This window comes from Lupinus angustifolius, chromosome LG03, assembly GCF_001865875.1.
Source record: "Lupinus angustifolius cultivar Tanjil chromosome LG03, LupAngTanjil_v1.0, whole genome shotgun sequence".
Lineage (NCBI taxonomy): Eukaryota > Viridiplantae > Streptophyta > Magnoliopsida > Fabales > Fabaceae > Lupinus > Lupinus angustifolius.
Window position 1 is genome coordinate 25508576 of NC_032011.1, and position 22676 is coordinate 25531251.

Consider the following 22676-nt stretch of genomic DNA (forward strand, 5'->3'; position numbering starts at 1 on the left):
TTTAACCGAAGTAACTTATGACTTTATAAATTAAAAGTTAATCTTATCAAATGGTTCTGTATTATCAACTAGTTTATAGGTTCCTAGTTTTCCGCCCAAGTTATTGTCTACTTGTTTAGTATTAAGGCTTTGAAGTTTGTAACAGAAATTGCCTATGAATATGATATGGTTTTATAGGTACCGTACAAGGTCAAAGAACAATGTTCAATCCTCAAAGCAATACTTGAGGACAATTGCATATAAAGTAAGTTCTCTACCCTCTTAGCTTCACCAGAAAACCACAAAATTCAAATGTCATGTTTTTAATGAACTATGTTCCCACTTCTTTTCTATATTTTCGGTTCTATCCATGAGAATGAGTAAAATCTATTCTACCATCAAATCTGTACAACAGATGCATCATGCATGTGCGGTCATATTAGTTGTATGCAAGTGGTAGAGTAGCAGGAACATCTTACTTTTCATGATCTTGTATAAACCTCTAAATTTGATGTGGTTGTGTCCTAGATATATTGGTTTGGTTGGTGTATGTAAATGGTTCACACAAAGTTCTGTTGGATGTTAGTTGATCTTGATGCTTAAAAGTGTGAGCAATCAATGAAATAGTTGTAAAAAAAGATGAGCATTGTGTGCAATGCAGAAGGCATTTATTAGAGCCATTTAGTAGGTTGAGACTTGAGACACATATTGCACAAATGGATACATTTAGCATGTAGTTGAAGGCTCTGATTCATTCAATGGAAGATACTAATAAAAGTCATTGGTTGTGGAAGCTGGCGTGCATGTTATATCTGCTTCTCTTTGAAAATCCTAACCATATAAGGATCCCTAGCCCCATGTGTGAGGAGGAGGCGCTTAATTTCAGAGTAGGTGACCCATTTCAGACATCATATATATTAATCTTATGGATCTCAATCTTCACCAAGCCTTAAGAGTTTCTTGGTTACAAGTCTGCCTTACTCTTTTAGCTTCTGTTCTTGTTAACTTGTTGGTATTTGGGAAGAGTAATTGCAGTGTCCCTATGCAGATTCTCACACTTGTGTGCTTCTGGTTGTGTGTGTGTTTTGTGGTAACAAGCTTGTGCTATGGAGTGGAGGTAGTTGGAGTGGGAGAATGTGCAGACTGCAAGGACAACAATATTAAGACTAGCCAGGCTTTCTCAGGTATATATATTTGTCTCACTGTGAATTTGATTAGATGAGAAAGGTGGTACAATTAGAGTAAACTCAATGGTATATACTACAACTAAACTAGGCATAACTACCAACCAACTAATAATATTGTAACCAACTTGTATTTATAACTATCTCAAACAGTTTCTTTAAACTATTTTGCCTCTCCAACATGGTTTTATATTCAAGTATGAAGCCAAATTCTACAATATAACAAGCTTGTGCATAATTTCTGTGCAGGGTTAAGAGTAACTGTAGAGTGCAAGTCAGGAAATGGAGAGTTGAAAAGAAGAGGGGTTGGTGAGCTTGATGGAAATGGAAACTTCAAAGTATCTCTTCCTCATGATTTTGTAATAAAAGAAGAATGCTATGCTGAACTACATAATGCAATATCAGCTGCACCATGCCCTGCCCATGATGGCATCTTCCACCACACCAAAATTGTCATCAAGTCCAAGGAAGCAGGTGATCAAGAATACACCCTTGGCCCTACTCACAAACTCAAATTCTCATCACTCACTTGCACTTCAACATTTTTTTGGCCTTTCTTCAACCACCACCATTTTTTCCCTAAGCTTCATCGTCCACATGATTTCACTTTCCCTCCTATTAATAAAGTCTTTCCACCAAAACACCCTCTTCCTCCGCATGTGCCAGTATATGAGAAACCTCCTCCAGTGACAAAGCCACTTCCACCTTTTCCTTCTCCCATTTCCAAGCCTCTTCCACCACCTCCTCCTCCTCCTCCTCCTCCTCCTCCTATTCCAGACTATGAACCACCATTTTTTAAACCACATCTTCCTCCTTTCCATAAGTTGCATCCATTTCCACCACTTCCTAAGATCCCTGGAAAGTATTTCCATAAACCCATGTTTGGAAAATGGCCTCCACTACCAACCTTTTCTCCTCATGCATAGGTATTATTATTATGGCAGAACTACAAATATGGCACTTTGTGTAACAAAGTTATGGTCATGTTTTATTTTTTTTCTTTTTGTTAGGCGCAGAATTTATTGTGCTTCTAAATAAAAGCATTTATCTGCATAGTGAAAGTATTGAGAGAGGGGGTAAATGGAAAAAGTGAAGTTATTTAAAGAGGATGTAGATGAAGTTGAATAAAGTATGGACTATCGAGTAATGGTTATGAGTAGTGAAGATCACAGATTATATTTGTTAATTTCTACAAGTGTATAAATAAGTTATGGACCTATGTCCATATTAGTTGTTGCTCTCTAGCTTGTACAACAACTTTATTTTTTTACATTAAAGCTTATAACTTAATCAACAAAGTTGTGGTCTCCTCCTTTCTTTTCCATTAGGAAAAATGCCAAATTTGTTTACAATTAATGTGTTAAAATTGCCCTTAACTAATAGTATTCATTTTTTCCCTCTTTTCACTTAATTAACTAATAATATTTCGTTTATCAATCAATAAATGGAAAGATATTTTGATAATAAAATGAATATACATAAAACTAAACCTGAAAATGATAATAAATAAAAATGGGAGAATGATAAAATATAGGTTGAATAGTTGAGAGTTTTGTTTTAAGATTATTATTACAAAAAATGGTTGAGATAGAAGGAAGAGAGGAAAGAGAAAGAGAAAGAGAAAGAGAAAGAGAAAGAAATTAGAAATAGAGAAGAATAAGATGTGGATCTGAATGGGTTGGGAGAATAGAAAGGGTTTGGTTCTGGCTATTGCTTCAAGCGCATTCATTGGTGCTAGTTTCATCTTGAAGAAGAAAGGTCTCAAGCGTGCTGCAAACCACGGCACACGTGCAGGTTTTTTCAATTCACTTTCTCCATTCCTCTATTCTAGTTTCAATTGCATCTCCGATCATATTCTACCTTGCGTTTTTGTTTGCATATACATGATACAACAAAATAATTATATACTGTTAAAACAATATACAAATCATGCTTCGTTTGGATATTATATGTATGAATGAACTTTGCAGGAGTTGGTGGTTATACTTATCTATTAGAGCCTCTTTGGTGGGCCGGCTTGGTAACAAGTAAGTTTCTCCACTCTGTTAGTGTGTTTGAAGCTAGACTCGTGTCGATCTTGAAACTAATTGGTAAATGGTAACAGTGATTGTTGGGGAGATTGCAAATTTTGTGGCCTATATCTATGCTCCTGCAGTTCTGGTTACTCCCCTTGGCGCGCTAAGTATTATTGTCAGGTAGGCGTGCTTTAAAACTTATAGTTCTTCGGAATGTTAAAATGCTATCATTTTCTGTTGGAACTAACTTATTCGGTATGTGTTTATAGCGCTGTTTTGGCTCACTTCTTGCTGAGGGAGCGTCTTCAGAAGATGGGGATTTTGGGATGTATATCCTGCATTGTGGGTTCAATTGTTATTGTCATCCATGCACCTCAAGAGCATACTCCAAATTCCATGGAAGAAATATGGGATTTGGCCACACAACCAGGTTTGTTTTCACCCACTCTTAGTTTACTCATATTAATTTCCTCTCCACTGTATTAGGTTGTATTCTCATTTCTTTTCCACAGTATTTCTAGCTTATGCGGCAGCTACTGTTTCAGCAGTTTTAGCTTTGATTTTACACTTTGAACCTCGCTATGGACAGACAAATATGCTGGTTTACTTGGGAATTTGTTCACTAATGGGATCACTCACGGTAATTGTTTTTACAAAACATGTATATTGAAGTTTCATATTGTTGTCTTATGCACAAATTAAACGTATACTGAACTATTCAGGTTATGAGCATTAAAGCCATTGGTATTGCAATAAAGCTTACATTGGAGGGAATAAGTCAAATAGCTTATCCTCAGACTTGGTTTTTTGTTACAGTAGCTGCCATATGTGTCATCACACAGTTAAATTACCTGAACAAGGTGAGTGAAGAAGAGTTATTAAATTTAGCCTGTTCCCAATCATAACTGAAACTTTGTTTTTTTTTTGTATATTTTTTTAAAACTCCACAAATTGGTCACCTCCAATGAACTCAGTAATATCAGCTCTCTTTATTTAATACTGACTATGGTGGAAACTTGTGTATGACCTACCATGTGCTCGACTGGCATATATGACCTGCAGATGGATGTGTTATCCATCTTCTCTAAATATTTTCGATTGCCCAAATTGCCAAATCCAAGTTCCATGCCAGAAGCAACTGGTGAGGCAGAAAAGAAGCCACTCAAGCCAGACTTCACTGTTCTGTTTGTGCCCACAAGCACATTGGCAAATTCTGCACATACATAAACTCTATAGGCTAGTAACATCTTGACTCATAATTTCCCAATAATATCATCCGAGGATGGCGAGGCCTTAGCCCTTCCATACTTTGCTTCTAAAGAGAAAACCATGTATAACATTAGAATAGTCTAGGTACAAATAAGTTGTCTGCAAAGTACTGGCTTGCAAGTCAGAAACCCTTCCAATCTAAATCTTAGCTACACAACTATAAAATGTTGTTCAACTTTACTGGTCAAAGGTAATAAAACTATGTCTGATTTCCCAATTTTGTGCTCGTGAAGATTTCAGAGAATAAGATTGTTGCATGTCCCAAATTTTTGAACAGTTCTGATGTATATTATCAATTAGGCCTTGGTTGAATTACTGGTGATATTTCAGCTATGGTCTAAATTTATTGAGAATGCAAAGTTATGCATTGTCCTTGATATTTAGGTGGAGTCGGATACATGAATCGAATGATACCATAATGCTCTGTCATAAATCATATCCATTGACAAAACATTTATCTCTAAATCTTTTTTAATCATTTCGCCTATGATTTTTTAGTCTTTCTCTCTAGGAATTGGACTAATCTACTTTTCTTAGTGAGACTTCTAGTGGTCTCCTCCACATATGTCCAAACCACCTAAAGCAGTGATTCTATCATTTTTTCTATAATAGGAGTTACTCGAACTCTCCCTAATGCATTCCTTTCTAATCCTATCTTGTTTAGTGTGTCCATTTATTCATCGCAATATTCTCATCTTCACTACATGAAGTTTGTCTCTTTTTGATTTTATCGCTCAATATTCAATCCATATAACATTGTGGGTCTTGTAGTTGTGCAGTAAAACTTCCTTTTAAGCTTGAGTGACACCTTTCTATCACATATGATACATGAAGGACTCTATTATTTCATCCATCCCACTTGAATCCTATGGTTTACATCCCTTCAAATTTCACATCTTGTTGTATGATATCATCTCCAATTTTTATCTCTATAAATAGTTTGTCCGCCTCTTACGAAACTTAACTCTATATACCGTCTTAATTCAACTTATATGAAATAAAAATCATTTGCTTCTAAAGCTTATTTTTAATGAAAGCATGAATATAGTTGGCATTGGAACCATCCAAGTTTTCATATTTTTCTTAAAAGTTCCAGTTCTTGAACTGGAATAGAATACCTTTGAAATTAATACGTAGAATAGAAGTGCACAGAGAAATCATTTGAACTTTTGTGTCCTTGGTTCAAAGTTCTATTAGTTTGATACTAAGTGACAAATAGATGAACATAATTCTTATCATCTAATAATATTTTTAAGCTGACCTGCATGTTTGGGTTTCCACTAATGTCACTATACTTATCAGCTATCGATGGTCTATCTTAGCTCCAGTAACTAATCTTGAGGATATGTGGACTATTCAACTATGTTTCAGGCACTGGATACATTCAATGCGGCAATTGTTTCTCCTGTGTATTATGTCATGTTCACAACTCTGACTCTTGTTGCTAGTATAATAATGTTTAAGGTATCATGATATATTCATATTCTTGGATTCCTTTAGTGATATATCAAAATTGTTTTTGTTGCACAGTAGGGCAAGCTTAACTTTTTTGCTTGCTATAATTTTCTGTGGGATAAAGGCTTGTTTGTTGTTGTAATTTTCTATGCAGGATTGGTATGGTCAGGATGCTAGCAGCATAGTCTCTGAGATATGTGGATTCATCATTGTTCTTTCAGGAACAATGATATTGCACGCAACAAGAGAGCAAGAACAGTCTAACATGCAAGGTACTGAATTACACGTTACTTCAGTCAGATGCGTGCCAATTATTTTTTTTCTTTCTGGAAACATGTATATTCTTTATTGTTCATTGGCTTTAGATTTCCAGGCCCAAAAATCTCTTTAATTATTTGTGAAGTTTAAACTCATCGCTTGATACAGTAAGCATGATTCAAATAACAATTCAGCATGTGTCTGTCTTCTATAGACAGTCTTGTAGAGTTGATGTCTTTATGAGAACTAACCTGATCAAGTGATCTTTACTTTGCTATTTTATGCAGGGTCGTTAAAATGGTTCATGAGTGAGGATTCAATGAAGGGCCTTGAGGATGAACACTTGATCCTTATAAATGGTTCCGATTATGTTGAACAGTGACTTTTTTTATTTATGTAGATAACATGTTCTACAATCATCTAGCAATGATACGATGACATGAACCTTCATGTGGTCATGATTTGGTGCATTTGCAATGTGGGTTGCTTCCCATTGATCAAAGGCAGAAATTCGCTCGCTCGCGCATTCTGTGGTGTTGTACGTTTTGACTATTAAAGTTGCAAGCTTTTGTGTATATCATGTGTGATATGGTAATGTTGATTCAATTGGTGATTTTTTCCCAAACTGAAGCGGAGATTGCTATTACATTGGAGAGATAGTGTCATTTCGTGGATAAAATTCTTTTTGTACATACATTGTGATTCGATTAATATGCTTTTGTTGGTTCTTTCCTTGATTATAACATTTTTATTTTTGTTCTTCAATTTGCAACAAGTTAAATTTACTTCCCTATCTGTCATTTAAGATGGTTGTTCCGAAGTTATTGGAATCATTACATAACTTTGCTTCTAAAACAAAGATAAGACTAAAAAAGAAAGGAAAAGTTTAAGTAAAGAAAGGGCTGGGAGTAGATAAGTTGTGGAATGACATGGTTGTGTAGCAGAAAAGAGGTAGTAAGTAATGTGAGACTAATAAATGACAGCATTGACATCAATGACATGTGTTGTGTGGTTGGAAAGAACTTAACTCGATTGAGTTCATACACCAAATGCTTATTTGAGATTTGTTTACATTAATGTTGCTTGCTCAGCTACCTTTGACGGCTAACTAATATCGCACTGTTAGTTCATGTTACAACCGCTATGGAGCCTCCACGTCTCTTACATTTGTCTCATACCTCAGATTCACCTCTTAATTCTCACCATCACATTCCACCCTAATTAACATTTCTTCTCATAAATATTATTGTTAACTCCACTAGATGAGAGTAAGAGTGATAGATCTTTTACATGGTTGATTACTAGCATTAAATGAAAACCGTACTACTTTCATCCCCGTTTTAAGAAGTGATTTTTATCACAGCATTAAAAGTGGTGGTTGAAGGTTAGGAATGTGCATCAATTTGGTGCTTTTTTCCTCACCTACATTTAACTATTTAAATCTTCATCTCATTTTCATCACACCACCTCTCATCTCATTCTTCTCATTTTCATCGTATTAATGGATTTGTTACCAGAAAACCTTTTCTTTACAACATTTCTCATTCTGTTATTAGCCATTCATCGAACACAGGCAGATACTATGGTCACTGGCACTGTCTTCTGTGACCAATGCAAAGATGGGAAGATATCACTTTTCGATTATCCTCTCAATGGTAAGAACTAGTTTTGTATTCATGTCTTTATTTGGAAGCAATGCACACACATTTTCTGTCTAAATTATTCTAAATATTATCTAACATAATCAACTCTTTAATCTTTATGTGTATATCTAGCATAATTTTTTCATTTTATTTATCATCTTCAAAAGTTTAAGAGAATATTTATGATTATTTCTGACTTTGTAGTTTTTAATAATTTCGTAATTTGTGTAAGTAATGAGAAAATAATTATAAAAGGCATAAAATTCTGAAGTAATTTGTGAGAATATTTATGATTATTTCCTCGCGTTGACTTTGCAGTTTAGAGGAATAAAATTCTGAAGTAATGACTGCTATTCAATTTACTTGAACTAAATTTTGAGGGTTGTTTAGTTATAAATACTTTTTTTATCTCAAAGTACCTCAGATATTGGTGGAGATGATTTGGTTTTCTTTTGTCTTAATGATTGTTGCTGTCTCACTAACAAAATGTTTCCACTTTCCACCTCAACCTCTCCATATGTTAAATTTGATATCAAAATTTATGGGAATTACACTCTCTCTCATCTTTATGGGTTCTTTTAATAAATGGAGTACACACCGGGAACAAGGATCTCTCTATTAATTGAGAGACAAATACATAATTTTACATATATTTCTAATGGCTGGCCATCAAGATCTTCTGTTCATAACTATGTATGGTTATAATCTATTTGAAATATCTTTATCTCATACCATTTTTGCAAACATTTTTGTTTACACATATTTATAATCAGTCATAAAAAGACATTTACTTAAAAATATAATTATAAGAAATTTAATTCTTTATGATGAGGGATATCCTTTGTGCTACAAAATAAAATAGGCTTAAAAGGTGCATTGAAAGGAATACAATAATATCATTTAGTAACATTGTTTAAAAACCAGAACAAAATACTATTTCTAAAATGAAATTTGAATGTTCTCGAGAAGTAATAGAGTTGATTTTCTAATGCATATTTGGGATTCCATACACAATATAGCAAAGTTATTACATTGGTTGGTACAGGTGCTAAAGTAAGTCTATCTTGTTCTGACAAGAATGGGCAAATGACAATGTCAAGAGAAGAAACAAGTAATCTGTTTGGAAGCTATGCAATGAGGTTTGATGGTGCAGCAGACTTGAGTGGTTGTTCTGTCCATGTCTCAGGCAGTGGTGAAGGGTCAATGCATTGTGGTGAAGGTGGTGGTCCTGTCCAATATCCTAAACTCATGTTTAAGATGTTTGACATAGAGATGTATACTGTTGATGCTCTCCTTGCTCAACCACCTCAACCCATGGACTATTGCTCAACATCTTCCAATCCACCACCACTTACACCACCACTCAACTCTGCTCCTCCTCCTCCTCCTCCTCCTCCTTCTCCACTCACATCATCACCCAAATCTCCTTCTCCTCCTTCTTTCAAGCTACCTCCTTTGCCAGCACTTCCACCATTACCTCCACTACCGCCACTCATTTTTCCAGAAGCTTCAGCATGTCCCTCCCAGTAAGTCTATCAGTCTTGTTGTTACAACATCAAATACCAAAATAAGCTACAATCTTATATACATGCTTCCTTAGCTTGAAAAAATGAGTAGTAGTTTTATAACAAGTATAATAACATGAATATTAATAATTGTCAGGAAGTGGACAATGCCAGAATACAAATGCTACTGGAGGGGTGTGAATAGAGACACTAAAGTAGCAGTGGCTTTTGGAATGGTGGCAGCAAGGAGATATGGAACAGACATTACCCTGTGGAATGGATTACATGGGAGAGGAGACCCTTACAGGACTCTTTTAAGGGAAGGTGTGACTGCACTTCTTAACTCATATAACACTCTTCAATTCTCCTACAACCCACTTTCTGTAATCACACACATGAATCTGGCTTTGTTGGGAGGCTCAAATAGGACTGTTCTACTTACTGCTCTACACTTCATGAGGGCTAACTCTGGTGCTGGAAATGTCACTTGCAAATTCACAACTTGCAACTAACTTATACCCTACTTCCTTTATAAACCATGGGAAATTGTAGACTGCTCTATAATTTTTTGCCTTTATTCTATATATATGGAGAATACATATTGAATGATTTGCACCTATAGCAGCACTTCATATAGGTTATAATATAAATATTGTTCTTAGAAAAAAACTGTTGCAAGAATCTGAAATAGGTTGTATTATTGTCATTGCATGGTTGGGTTTGGGTTATCCACCCACTTTATCATGTTTGAAATTGGAATCATTCAGAGAACCAACTCACCAAATTATAATAAGAACTTAAGTCATTCTCAATATTCTCAAATGCTACAATCTATGTTACTTAAGAAAAAAGTGGGGCTAATACTTCTTTAAAAGCCCTATACAATTATAAAGGCTTATGTTCAAACTTATAAAAAAAAACACCCCACAAGCCTCTCAAGCCGATAGATTTGTAAATATTATATAGAAATTTATAATTTAGCAAAAAATGTGAAAGTCTATCAACTTATTTATATCGGGATATTGGCCGAATTATGGACATTATCCTATTAACCTAATTACACGTGAAGAAGGGTTATTTGCCTATATAATCATAAACAACTCATTACGCACTAGATATAGATATATTGTTAGATATGTGGCTCTCATATTTTCAAGCTTCATTCACAAGCTTTTAAGACATCCTTCACAGGCTTTTCAAGACTTCCTTCACAAGTTTTATCAATCTTGCTTGCTAAGTCTTCTATCACTTCATTTGCCTATAAAAGGCATCACTATGAAGTGCCACAATCACCACAATAACAGTAACAAATAACAAATACAAAAACAGTATTGAGTGAATTTTGGTGAGATCTCTCATTTCATTTGTGACTGAATTTGTTATACTCTTCTTTTTATCTAATGGTACTTTTCTTATGATTGCATGTGTTTTTTTACCTCTCATTTTGAAGGTTTTTTCACATAATTATTGCGTGTTCATTTTTTTTGCTACATTACTTGCTTCTCTTTAGTTCTTGATTAATCTTATCTTGTGCTTAGGCATAGCTCTTATATGGTAACATATATAGTAATGCTTATAAGACCTCTTATGCACAATGTATGTTGTTGTCCAAATCCTTACATGGTTGCTGTTGTTTAAGTTTTGTTCTACAAATGCCTAGACTATCATATTTATGCCAAAGAGTCATCCTCATGAAAATGTTCTAATTTACAAGCAATGGTCAACAAAGAGAAGATTGTATAAATAAAAAATATATATAATATATAAGTTTGTGATACTTTAACAACAAGGATATATTATAATAGTTTAACATGTCAATGGTCAAGAAAGACAAGATTATACAAACAAAAATAATATATGACAAAATAGTTGGGACAACTATGCAAATGGACCAACCAAAGAGATGTGTTGAATTATTGATTATGACTCTTTAACAATAATGAGTGGGAAGGGTAGTCACGTTGCATAATATCATTGGCCATTAGAGACCCCATCCAATCCTCAAACCAAAGAAGAAATTGAGTGAAGGAAACACAATTGTCATCATAACAGTTGTCCAATTCACCAAACCTGTTGCCAATTCATTTATTAAAAAAACTAATCCATTTGATGTTTATCCATTTTTATATTAATCAATCCTATGATTTGAGTATTTATATTCAACAACTAACTCCAGCTGCTACACCAAAAAAACATAGCATGATTAAATAAGTGGAGGGATTAGGAATTGAGTTACTCTTGTTCATCAACATCATCATAACATAACATAACATGGGTTCTCACGTATCTAAACAAGTTGATAGAAGAAAGGCAATTCATGTTGAGAAGAAAACTCTTTCTGATCTTCAAGGTTCAGGAGAAGACTTTCCTGGCTCTGATTATCATCCCTCAGACAGGAAAAATTGGATGTCTGGTCTTGATCCTGAGAGAGTTCAAGTAAAAAGTATAGTATGGCCTGGAACACATGATTCTGCAACCAACAGGGTTGGTGTACCACTTGTCACTCGCCCTTTCGCTCAATGTCAATCCTTGTCAATATATAAACAGCTTGCATTGGGAACGCGGGTTCTTGACATTCGCGTGCAAGAGGATCGCCGTGTGTGCCATGGAATTCTTCTCACTTATAGTATTGATGTTGTCATCAATGATGTCAAGAAGTTCTTGTCTGAGACACAGTCTGAGGTCATAATCCTTGAGATTAGGACCGAGTTTGGTCATGATGACCCTCCTGAATTCGACAAGTACTTGGAGGATCAGTTAGGTGAGTTCTTGATCCACCAGGATGATCATGTTTTTGATAAGACTGTTGCAGAGTTGTTACCCAAGAGAGTTATATGTGTTTGGAAGCCTAGAAAATCGCCACAACCGAAAGCAGGAGGTTCTCTTTGGAGTGCAGGGTATTTGAAGGATAATTGGATAGAAACTGATTTGCCATCAACCAAGTTTGATAGTAATTTGAAGTATTTGAGTGAGCAGCCACCGGTTGCATCCAGGAAATTCTTCTACAGGGTGGAGAACACAGTTACTCCGGTGGCAGATAATCCAGTTCTGTGTGTGAAACCTGTCACTGGACGCATTCATAGATTTGCTCGGCTCTTCATCACTCAGTGCTTCGCAAAAGGCTTCGCGGATAGGCTTCAGGTCTTATCTACGGATTTTATAGACACGGATTTTGTTGACGCGTGCGTAGGACTCACTCATGCTAGGGTTGAAGGGAAAGCCTGAAAATTCTTTATGTTGTTCAAAGGTCAATTACTGTTCTGCTGTTATGTTGTTTTTCCACCACTATTCTTGTTACCTAGTATTGTTTTCTGCATATATTTATCTGAAGATTATGATTGGTAGTGTCAGCATTCGACTTTTATTGTTCTTTCGCTCATTGGCTTGTAAAAGTATATAGATTTGATTGTGAATTGTAATATCAACATAAAGAATTTCTTTTTGCATTCTTTAATGATTCCTGTATCGTTTGTTGCATGGATGAGTGCATAGACACAACTATGAAACTCCGCCACATAAAATACTAATGCACAAGGATTCATAATCATCTGTATCAAAACCAGAGTAGAAGATGACTCAGTAGAGTCTTGATCTCAGATAATCTAATTTACAGTTTGACATAATTTAAAGCGTGCAGAAAGGTCACTGTGCTCAAACTTGGACCATTGGCTCATTTATTTAGACGATACAAACATAAAGCTTTCAGTTTAGCTCATTCACTGCTGGATCGAGAATCTTAGATAGGCCAGTAAGTGAAATATGTAATGTGTTGTTGACTGATACAAAATAGGAGCGTCTACTCGCAATGACTCTGTTCATAAAATTGTAAAGGTCATATAGGATATTAATATGGTGGATTAAGCCCAAACAACACATCAAATTCAACCTTCTCACTATGTCAAGGTGAAGAAACTAAACATATTACTATTACAATGTGTTGATTGGGCTTAATCCCCCATATTAATATCAAAAGGTAAAGCTTCCTGCAAAGAAAGGCAGCTTGTAAGTCACACTGTAATAGTAAAATGTCTAGTTTCTTCACCTTTACATAGTGAGAAGGTTGAATTTACAGTTCTCTTGCCATACTTGACATTAATTCTATATTCTCCTAAGAACCCATAAAAGCTATAGGAACCATGACTATCTGTTGTTCCCTCTACAAGACCAGTTTGCCACTCTTCAAGAAGCTTGTCCACCACATCACCTGCAGGGAGGTTCTTGAAATCATTGTCTGTGAGGCACATTTGGTAACACCCCTTTGAATGTAATGCGGTCCAAAGCATTATTCCATTCACAGAAGGATGTGAGAAGCCTTCCCTCAACACTTCTTCCAAATAAATTGCCTGTATATACAAAGTGAAGGCAAAAAAATTCAATCAAGCAAAATCGATTTTAATTTTGATTTTCTATAGTTGAAATTCAAAAAGACATTAATCGTTAAACATTGTTGATATTCTCACCTGCGTGTCTTTATCAAGTGTCTTGCTTATATCAATCTCAGTAAGCCAAATGGGAAGGCCAAGTGTTGCTAACTTGTCTAAGATAGCTCTAATAAGTGGAGGATTTGGTTTTGTGAAGTGACCCTCTAAGCCAATTCCTCCCATAAACACATCACTCTTTTGCATGTCTCTTATCCGTGAGATATAGGCATCAACCGTGGAATTTGCGTCACTGCATGTTTCCACAACATTGAAGTCATTCATAAACAAGGTTGCCAATGGATCTGACTTATGTGCTGTCTCAAAGAAATGCAATGAGGCATTAGGTCCAAGCCTTTGCTCATAGAAATCAAAATGAAGCCTTTCATTGCTGACATCCCAGTGAATGAATTCTTCTTTGTACTGTCTCATGAGACTTTTTATTCGTGAGTTAACAGCCGATTGTAACTGGATGCTAGTTAGGTTATGAATCCACGCCGGTGTGTATTTGGGGTCTTCCCAGAATATATTGTGCCCTCTAGCTATGATTTTGTTTGCTCTAACAAATTGCATCATCTGGTCTGGAATGGTATAATTGACCTTGCCTTGTTCAAACTCGGTGGCATACCATTTGAGCTCATTTTCAAAGACAGCAGCATTGAACCGCTTCACAAACCAATTCTGTAGAGACAAACAGACGAGGTTAGTTGTGTTAATTCTATGTATTATTATGGAATATGCTAGTAAGGTACACAAGAATAAATACATTCCCTTTTATTTTTGGCATGCTTGTATGGAAGAAAATAAAAAGTGAACAACATATATAGATACACACAATATTGATCATCGAAATTTGATGTTGAAATAAGATAGCACATATGATATACAAACCTGATAAGGCAGGTTGCCAAGAATGGTCTTCGCTATTGCAGATCCAATAGGAAAATCTTTTGAGATTTGCTCTATGTTGATAGCAGCACCTTGAAATATATTTCCATTACTATCTGACACATGAACAGTCACGGCACGCTTTCTTCGCTATCATATGCGAAAGAAGAAGAAAAATTAAACTGTTATTCCTTCTCCTCTATGGTACTAAAAACTTGATCAGCTTATTTGGAAATTGAAACACCTTTACTTTTTGATAAACTTTGTTTGATTACTTAAATGTGGTAAAATAAATTTCATTCATTGCCATGCTGAAATTATGAAGTTGATTCACTCACAGTATTGATTATATAATGTTGATTGACTCTCCATTCCTGCTTGGTAAATGGTTGCAGTGATTGGCTAGCTACATCTATATTGATATCTTTACCATCAGCATTCTGCATAAATTGCCAAAACCAAATAAAGCAAATGACCAAGCTGAAATGTGTACTACTGATTTTGAAATAAAAAATAAAGCTACCTGAAATAAGATTGTAGACAAATTTGAAGGCCAGTCTAGGACAAATCCACCCTTGAGAAATGACCAGCATCCACTCTTAGCCAAAACTGTTCCGATGCACTCATATGCCTCCTTATCTGTTTCTAGGCTAGCCCTTATCATGGCAAAACTTGAACCTCCAATTCTAACCCATACTGTAAAATATCATATGTAACATCTAAGGAATATGGCAACTTAACCTTATTATTCTAACCATGGGAAAAGCAGATCCAAGAAATCAACTACTAACAGTGTGGTTTTGTATTTACAAACTAATATTCTTTCTTTGCATTAATCAGTTGTAGTCTAGTTGGTTAGGATACTCGGCAACAGAATCACTACTTATTTTAAAATTTTCATTTCTAACCAAAACAGTAAAAAGGGCAGCCGAGTGCATGAGCATCCATTATCATACTTCAAAACTTCAATTAATGAGCTGAAAATGTTGAAACACTGTAACAGAAAAGAATGCAAAGAACATAAAGTACTAATTTGTAAGAGTGCAAATAATATATCCTGTTTATTTCAAATACTAAGCTGAAAATATTGTAACAGAAAAGAGTGCAGAGAACATAACCCAACTGGAAAAGGAGTACATAGTCCCCTGAGTGAGATTATGCAGAATAAGTGAAGGCACAATATAACCATTGACATAGTTGGTGGCAATGTTATTGGTAATGCTACCACCCACAAAATGAGACTCATTCTTGAAAATTCCGCCTCCATAGAGTGGCTCCTCGGGCTGCATTTTGCACTGCCAAATACACATTATATACATGACAAGTCATAATTTCCTTCAAGAACTTTAATCAAGAGTTCTGTTATATGTACAAAACAAATTGAAAGTGATAAAAAGCAGTTCTATTTGAACTACCTTAGTGTAAGCAGTGGAGTCATATAAGGGTCCATCTACAACACAAAGAGAAAAGTAATTAAGAAGAATCATAATAATAAAATTGGTGAGTGAAAATAAAAGAAAAGAGAAGTGGGTAAGAATAAGAACCATATAAAGGAGAAACGAAAGAAGGCCCTGTTAGAAGGAAGAAAAGTAAAAGGGTAGAGAAAGGAATGTTATTCATCCCTGGAGTTTGAAAATGGAGCTGGTCACTTTTGTAGTAATTAGTAATGAGTAATGAGTAATAATGATATAGAGTGAAAGGAAGTATTTTATGATAAACAAATGCCCGTGATGTTACTTTCCTTGAAAACATGAGATGAGAGTTTTGTGAGTTAGAGAAGACAAAAACATTGTACTATGAAGCCCGTGTTCTACTTCACGTGTCACTTACAAACAATTATATACACACACTCACTCATCAGATTCAGTTACACAGATAACACTCTTTTTTCAAATATTCAACACTTTTTAGACCTCATCTCATCTTACATCATTCATTTCAACATCACATAATGCAAACAATTTGTAAATTAAGTGAAGTCTCGCTCTTGGGTTTACTAGCTCAATTCAATTCAATTCAATTCTATTCATAACTTGGAATCTACATTGATTGAATGGTTAAAATACAGAAACCACATTTATTAATTACCTACTTATGACGAAAGGGTAGTTTGATGAAATGGGTTTAGGTGAATGTTATAAAACTTCATAAAGCCACGCCCCAAATGGGATTCTAATAAGCAAATAAGATATTAATCCTATCCAAAAAATGATACATTTTTTTTGAGGAAGAAAATCAGCATTTTCCATTAAGCAAAAGAAATCATCATATTCAAAATGTCTCTTCATTAAGGAAGGAAAATAAAATTGAATCTAACAGTCATTTTTATAATTGAACTACAGTAGATGATGCCGTCACCACTTCCTTAACGATCAATGTAGCTTCTTGGGACCAATTAATTTTGATTACCTAACCATAGGACTCGCATCAATTCACCTCTCTTTTCAATGTATTTTTGAAATATGTGTATATTTGAATAACATTTTTAAATTAGCTTTATAAAGAAAGTTTTTTCTCTTCATTTATAAGATTTTGAATCCAAAATATAGCTTAACAAAAAAGTCATAAACCCCATAAATCAACCATCTGTTTGTTAGTGGTGGTCCCTCTTATTGAATAGAGAAGGTTCTTCATTAATAAGTTCATTTTATTTTGGACAACAATTTGTAAGCCCGTTTTTCTTTGATATAATGTGAAATCAAATTTGAAAGTTGTATGGTCCATTTGCACATAGAGTGATATCTGTGATGGTTAGGAACTGGCCATTTTATTTTCTGCCTTTATTGCTCTTCTCTTTTTAAGTTTCATTCGTTTTTTTATCATCTTTGTTTCTTTTAAATTTTAATATCAGAAACATATTCTGAGTAAAATAAGATTATAAAGCAAACATGACAATCTTACATTAATTACTTGAAACCCATGCTTAGACATATTGATTTATCACATATATAGTATAGAATACTAGAATGCTGAACAGATCATCACCAAATAATAAAAGAATGTCAACCTTCAAATGATTGATATATATATATACTCTTTGTAATACATCTGAATTGTGAAGAATGCATTGAGAGTATAAGAAATAAATAAAATATATTATTAAAGTGATGAATTAACGAGTCCAGCATGTAGATGTTGCAGGGTTCCATATGGCAGGGAGCACAAACTTGGATAACTTTTCGCCATTAACGGCGGCGAAGGTATCAGGGCACTTGGTGGAGGCTTCAACCGTGACATCTCCACGTGCGGTTGAATAGAAACCATCGCCGAATGGGTTGGTGACTACTCCGGCTAAACCACCAGCCAACAATTTGACCATGGCATCTGCTCCTACGTCTCCACTTGGTGGCCTCACTACTGGACCTGGCTTGCCTGGAGTCTTCAGGAATGGCCATGCACATTCAGGGCACTCCTCTTCTGGGTCCCCCACCGCAACATATACTTGATTCTCTGCAATTCATTCATTCATTCATTCATGCATGCATGGCTAAGATATAGGGATATTTACGTACCAATAATATAGTAGCTAGTGTCTAATTAAGTGCATGCATGCATGGGTAAGATATAGGGATATTTACGTAGCAATAAGAGCATCTAAGATATAGGGATATTTACGTACCAATAAGACCATGCTGGGCGCATGATCCAGCGCACATGTCTTGGACTGTAACACCCTTTGTGGCAATAATGACAGCCACTGTATTTGACTTTCCAGCAGTTGCCTTAGGGAGGAGCATCTTGATGAAATCCTTGATCAACACTTTCCCAAGTGAGTAATTTGGATCAGACACTTGATTCACCACCTTCACCGGGATCCTACCACCACCGTAGCTCTCAACAACCTTCCACCATGATGAAACCTGAGGTTGTGGGCCAGCATTGGTGTTGAGGGACCTAAAGAAGGAAAGAATGGATTTCCTTTGAACATTGGTGATTGGACCGTACCATAAGATTCCAATGTTCAATTGGCCTGCGAGGGTATGGCCTCTATGATTGGTGATGGGTGGTGTAACCTCATCTGAAAGAGCAACAGGGAAAAGAATGAGAAGGGAGAGAGCAAAAGAGAGGAAAATGATGCTGATGTTGCTGCTGTTGGAAGCCATTTTCCTTCTATTGTATTCTTCTTCCTTCTCACTTGATTTCCAATATTTCATTTTTCTCATTCTTATTTATAGCTACTCATTACCTTCCATTTTCCATACCTCAAAATGGTCAAAACTCTATACACCACTCATTCTCATTTTTTGTAGGGTCAATATGAAAAATAGCCTTACTTTTAGGGGAATAAAGAAAGAGTCGTGAATGATGAACAAATTATATTGTGGTGTCAAAATCAAACCATTACTGCCATCCTTCCCCTAGAAGATAATAAGTCTGTGCATCGTGGACTTCAATTTACCTTTCAATTTGAAAACCTGTAATTAAAGGGTTATATATATATATATATACCTATATTTTTAAATAAAAATCAAATAAATCTTCAAGCTACTCAAAGATGAACACTTTACATATGTGTGAAGGCTTTTGATTTCATAAATTACCATTTTTAATTTATGGGATTTGCCATACCTCCATCAAAACCCAAACATTTGGAAAAATTAAGGCTGAATGGAAATGAGTCTAGTTTGGTTCTGATATGCTTTGCTTGTTAAAGATTAGTGTGAGTGGAGTTACAAGTCAATTTAATTCGAATTACTTTTTCAACTTATATCAATTTAATTCGAATTACTTTTTCAACTTAAGATTAAATTAATTAAATTTATGAGCTTTTGAGTGAGTGAACAAACTTAAATTTAGATCACACATGAGCTTGAATTATATTCATTGATATAATACATAAGTGTATATATTTCTCATTTTCAGGTTGACATATGGGTGGAAATTAAAAAAACAATTGTGTTGATGAGAAATAGTGTTTGCCCATCACAACTTATGAATGTAAATTAAATATTCAGGTTGCTTAGATATAATGTTCATCTATCACTACTTCTCAGTAGCAAAGTAAATAAATTAATGGATCATTCAGAAGTCAAATTGGATAATGGTTACTTCTTAATATAAATTTTCCATATATTGGTGTAGCGGATTTGTTAATAGGATTAGGTGAATTGTGCATATCATCCATCCAATAAAAATTTCAAAAAGTTTACTGATAATAGTTACAACCATTCCTATTTGAATACATGATATTAGATGAATATAGTGCAACTCACATGTATGTGAAGCAACTACCTACTGGTAAATTAGTCTTATTCGATGGTGTCTTGAAGCATGAGTTGAATTATGTGCATCCTAATTCCTATCTCATCCTCTAAGCGTGTGATATAATTTCTCTATACTTCATGCAAACCAACTAACTCTTCAACTCTCCAAGTACTAAATATATAATATAATGATAAGTACTAAATAAGATGCATGAGAATGTGAAAGTATACAAGACCCATACCCATTACCCATACCCACATTGGGTGGGCTAACTTTACTCGAATATTAATACCAACATGGTTCATGCCACTTCTCACATACATATATGTAATTTGCAACGCTTCTGTGTTATGTCCCCCCACCAATAATATACATAGATACATACATACATGTAACATTCCATCTTCGTCTATAAAGGTAAATGACTAAATGTCAATAGCTTATTTCTATTTGATGCACTGTTTCAATATTTAGTTGCTCACAATCACAACCACAACCTGTTTGATAGAATGTCTCTTTGTTATGTCACTTGCTTTTATTTCCTGAAACGATTCAATTATCTTTAGGAATGAGTTCTTATATTGTTTTCACACTCCTGCCTTATATTCTATTTGTCTTTCATGGTTATATTCAAACTTTTTCCTTCAAATTCAGAAAGAAATAGTGGTGATGACGGGTAAGGCTGCGGTTCCGTTGATGAAGCTGGTCAGGTTGAAAGGGCTACCTATTTTGCAGCAATTGCATTTAGAGGAACAACTGCTTCGAACCTCTTCAGATAACTGGTGCCTTATTAATGATGGAACCATTTCCCCTGCCATTGTAATGGGCTTGTCTGGGTAATTCTTTATATCCTTATATTATATCATATGAAATGCGTCAAAATGGGACATGTGAAGACTAAAAATAATAAAGTGTTGATTCCTCATTTCCTGTCGTATACTCTAATCGTCCTTATCCGACGTCCTTAATCTTATCAACAACAAAACTAAAGTTGAAATATTTACACAGGAAAATTTCAGAACTTGTAGAAGTCAAGTCTGTGTTGCGAGATCATATTCCTATCATCAGGAGGTTTACTGGGGGAGGAACTGTTATTGTTGACCATGACACAATATTTGTTACCTTGATATGCAATAAAGATGCTGTTTCAAATGTGCAACCTTTTCCCCGCCCTATCATGACGTGGAGTGGTCTATTATACAATAAAGTTTTTGAAGGGGTTGCTGATTTCCATCTCCGTGAGAATGGTACATTCATTGATTCCTTTATCATTTCTTTTTACAATTTTTCTAGGACGATTTTATGCCTGTTTCTTTTTATGTATTTGATGCATACAGAACACTGTTCCTTTGGAGTTGCTTGAGCAATTTGCATTATTTCATATTGTTTCTCAACAGTGTATTAATCACACACAAAAATGAAAGGCTGAACTTTTCATTTTTGTTATTTTTTTCTTTATTTTCGCAAATAATGCGTTTGATGAGCTGAAACTTTGTTTTAAAGTTATTTCAATGGTGACATTCTCATCTCTCCACCAAAACTTTAATGTAAAGAAGGCATGCAAAACATGATAAATTCATGCTTCTGTCTACTTTGTTTAGTTTCTTTTGAACTACCCATTTTCTCAACAAAACATGTGTTTAAGCATTGCATTTCTAAGCACTCATTGCTTTTAATTCTGCTGTAAGAAACAAGTACTGATTTCATTGTTTGATTGAAAGTCTGTTTGAAATTTATAAATTGAAATTCATTATTTTATTGTATTTCCATTTCCTTTATGCTCATAGATTATGTATTTGGTGATCACAAGTTTGGTGGTAATGCTCAATCTATAACCAAGCACCGGTGGGTACACCACACATCTTTTTTATGGGATTATGAGGCCAAAAACATGTCTTATCTCAAGTTACCTTCAAAGGCTCCAGAATACCGATTAGTAAGCTTATAGTTTTCATTCTTTCTTTTCTCTGCACTGAAGAAGTTGATATTCTTTTTGTTCCATATTTGTTTGGTATATGGTTTATGTCATGCATGATTTATGATAGAGTATTATAGTATCATTCGATCTATGTTGCCACTCCACCTAGTTTGATTAAGACTTGGTTGTTATTTCTTTATGCCATATATGATTTATGATAGAACTTTATGACATAGTTTGATCCATGTAGCCGACTCATGACTACTTTATGCCATACATATTTTTATTGGATTATCTGAGATTAGAAAATTGCTTGTGTAATCAAAATAATACCACAAAGATGTTGTTTGTTTATAACCCCCATCTTCCTAGCATTTAAAAAAAAAATCAAGTAAACTACTCTCTCATACCTTGCATTTTGGGTTTACTACATATATAGTGAGAGTAGTTTCTGCTGTCATCAAACTTGCATGCTTTATGTTTATTTGTGCTTCAATTTTTTTTCAATCTGTGTTCACGCTTGATTGCTATGATGCAGACGAGAGGGCATGTGGATTTCATTCGTGGAATGAAGGACTATTTGCCAAGATCAGAATTTATAGAGCGGACTATTAAGGCAATTGGAGCTCAATTTTCTGTGAAACCTATCAGCTTGGAGTCCATAGACATTACCTCAGCTTCTGAATTTGTTCATACCACTAAGCTTCTCACTGAGCAAGAAATTCAGGAAGCATGTAACGTTCAAACTTGAAAACATAGTTACAAAAGTAGGAACAATAGTTAACCGTAAGCTAAGAGAGAATTCATGAATGCGGGAATTGGAATTGGGAATGATATTATGAACCTTGCTTTTCACAAGTTGAGTGCTGATTAAACTTGACTGTTACGACCTCATATTTTTGTTAAACTAATTTCAGCTCAACAAATGGTCTTTTTCTT

At 34.9% G+C, this 22676-nt stretch overlaps 7 protein-coding genes across 10 annotated transcripts; 5 read left to right on the forward strand and 2 right to left on the reverse strand.

Moving 5' to 3' along the window:
* On the forward strand, nt 5–2464 carry LOC109344070 (proline-rich protein 4-like). Of its 3 annotated transcripts, none has more exons than XM_019582679.1 (3): nt 5–244; nt 1028–1163; nt 1413–2463. In XM_019582679.1, the coding sequence occupies exons 1-3, from the start codon at nt 155–157 to the stop codon at nt 2087–2089; spliced, it is 903 nt and encodes a 300-aa protein (XP_019438224.1). In that variant the 5' UTR covers nt 5–154; the 3' UTR covers nt 2090–2463. The 3 variants fall into 3 exon arrangements, with proteins under 3 accessions (XP_019438224.1, XP_019438222.1, XP_019438223.1); XM_019582677.1 differs by lacking the exon at nt 5–244 and having other exon boundaries at nt 289–1163; nt 1413–2089; nt 2174–2464; XM_019582678.1 differs by lacking the exon at nt 5–244 and having other exon boundaries at nt 290–1163; nt 1413–2089; nt 2220–2464.
* Nucleotides 2782–6900, forward strand: LOC109344068 (probable magnesium transporter NIPA6). The gene is made up of 9 exons (XM_019582676.1): nt 2782–2957; nt 3134–3190; nt 3268–3358; nt 3448–3608; nt 3691–3818; nt 3901–4038; nt 5819–5911; nt 6057–6174; nt 6448–6900. The coding sequence occupies exons 1-9, from the start codon at nt 2837–2839 to the stop codon at nt 6540–6542; spliced, it is 1002 nt and encodes a 333-aa protein (XP_019438221.1). The 5' UTR covers nt 2782–2836; the 3' UTR covers nt 6543–6900.
* On the forward strand, nt 7638–9986 carry LOC109344072 (protodermal factor 1). 2 transcript variants are annotated; one of them, XM_019582683.1, is made up of 4 exons: nt 7638–7815; nt 8849–9184; nt 9242–9329; nt 9466–9986. In XM_019582683.1, exons 1-4 carry the CDS (start codon nt 7662–7664, stop codon nt 9818–9820), a joined length of 933 nt encoding a protein of 310 aa, XP_019438228.1. In that variant the 5' UTR covers nt 7638–7661; the 3' UTR covers nt 9821–9986. The 2 variants fall into 2 exon arrangements, with proteins under 2 accessions (XP_019438228.1, XP_019438227.1); XM_019582682.1 differs by having other exon boundaries at nt 8849–9329.
* Nucleotides 11058–12785, forward strand: LOC109344074 (PI-PLC X-box domain-containing protein DDB_G0293730-like). The gene has a single exon (XM_019582685.1). The coding sequence runs from the start codon at nt 11580–11582 to the stop codon at nt 12531–12533; it is 954 nt and encodes a 317-aa protein (XP_019438230.1). The 5' UTR covers nt 11058–11579; the 3' UTR covers nt 12534–12785.
* Nucleotides 13119–16448, reverse strand: LOC109344073 (anti-sigma-I factor RsgI6-like). The gene is made up of 8 exons (XM_019582684.1): nt 16159–16448; nt 16030–16064; nt 15738–15909; nt 15138–15310; nt 14953–15054; nt 14618–14764; nt 13769–14407; nt 13119–13651 (listed from the first exon to the last, which is right to left on the reverse strand). The coding sequence occupies exons 1-8, from the start codon at nt 16364–16366 to the stop codon at nt 13316–13318; spliced, it is 1812 nt and encodes a 603-aa protein (XP_019438229.1). The 5' UTR covers nt 16367–16448; the 3' UTR covers nt 13119–13315.
* On the reverse strand, nt 17611–18752 carry LOC109344075 (protein EXORDIUM-like 4). The gene is made up of 2 exons (XM_019582686.1): nt 18234–18752; nt 17611–18064 (listed from the first exon to the last, which is right to left on the reverse strand). The coding sequence occupies exons 1-2, from the start codon at nt 18715–18717 to the stop codon at nt 17727–17729; spliced, it is 822 nt and encodes a 273-aa protein (XP_019438231.1). The 5' UTR covers nt 18718–18752; the 3' UTR covers nt 17611–17726.
* LOC109344077 (putative lipoate-protein ligase A) lies at nt 20059–22629 on the forward strand. The gene is made up of 5 exons (XM_019582688.1): nt 20059–20236; nt 20474–20655; nt 20828–21066; nt 21607–21755; nt 22276–22629. The coding sequence occupies exons 1-5, from the start codon at nt 20123–20125 to the stop codon at nt 22486–22488; spliced, it is 897 nt and encodes a 298-aa protein (XP_019438233.1). The 5' UTR covers nt 20059–20122; the 3' UTR covers nt 22489–22629.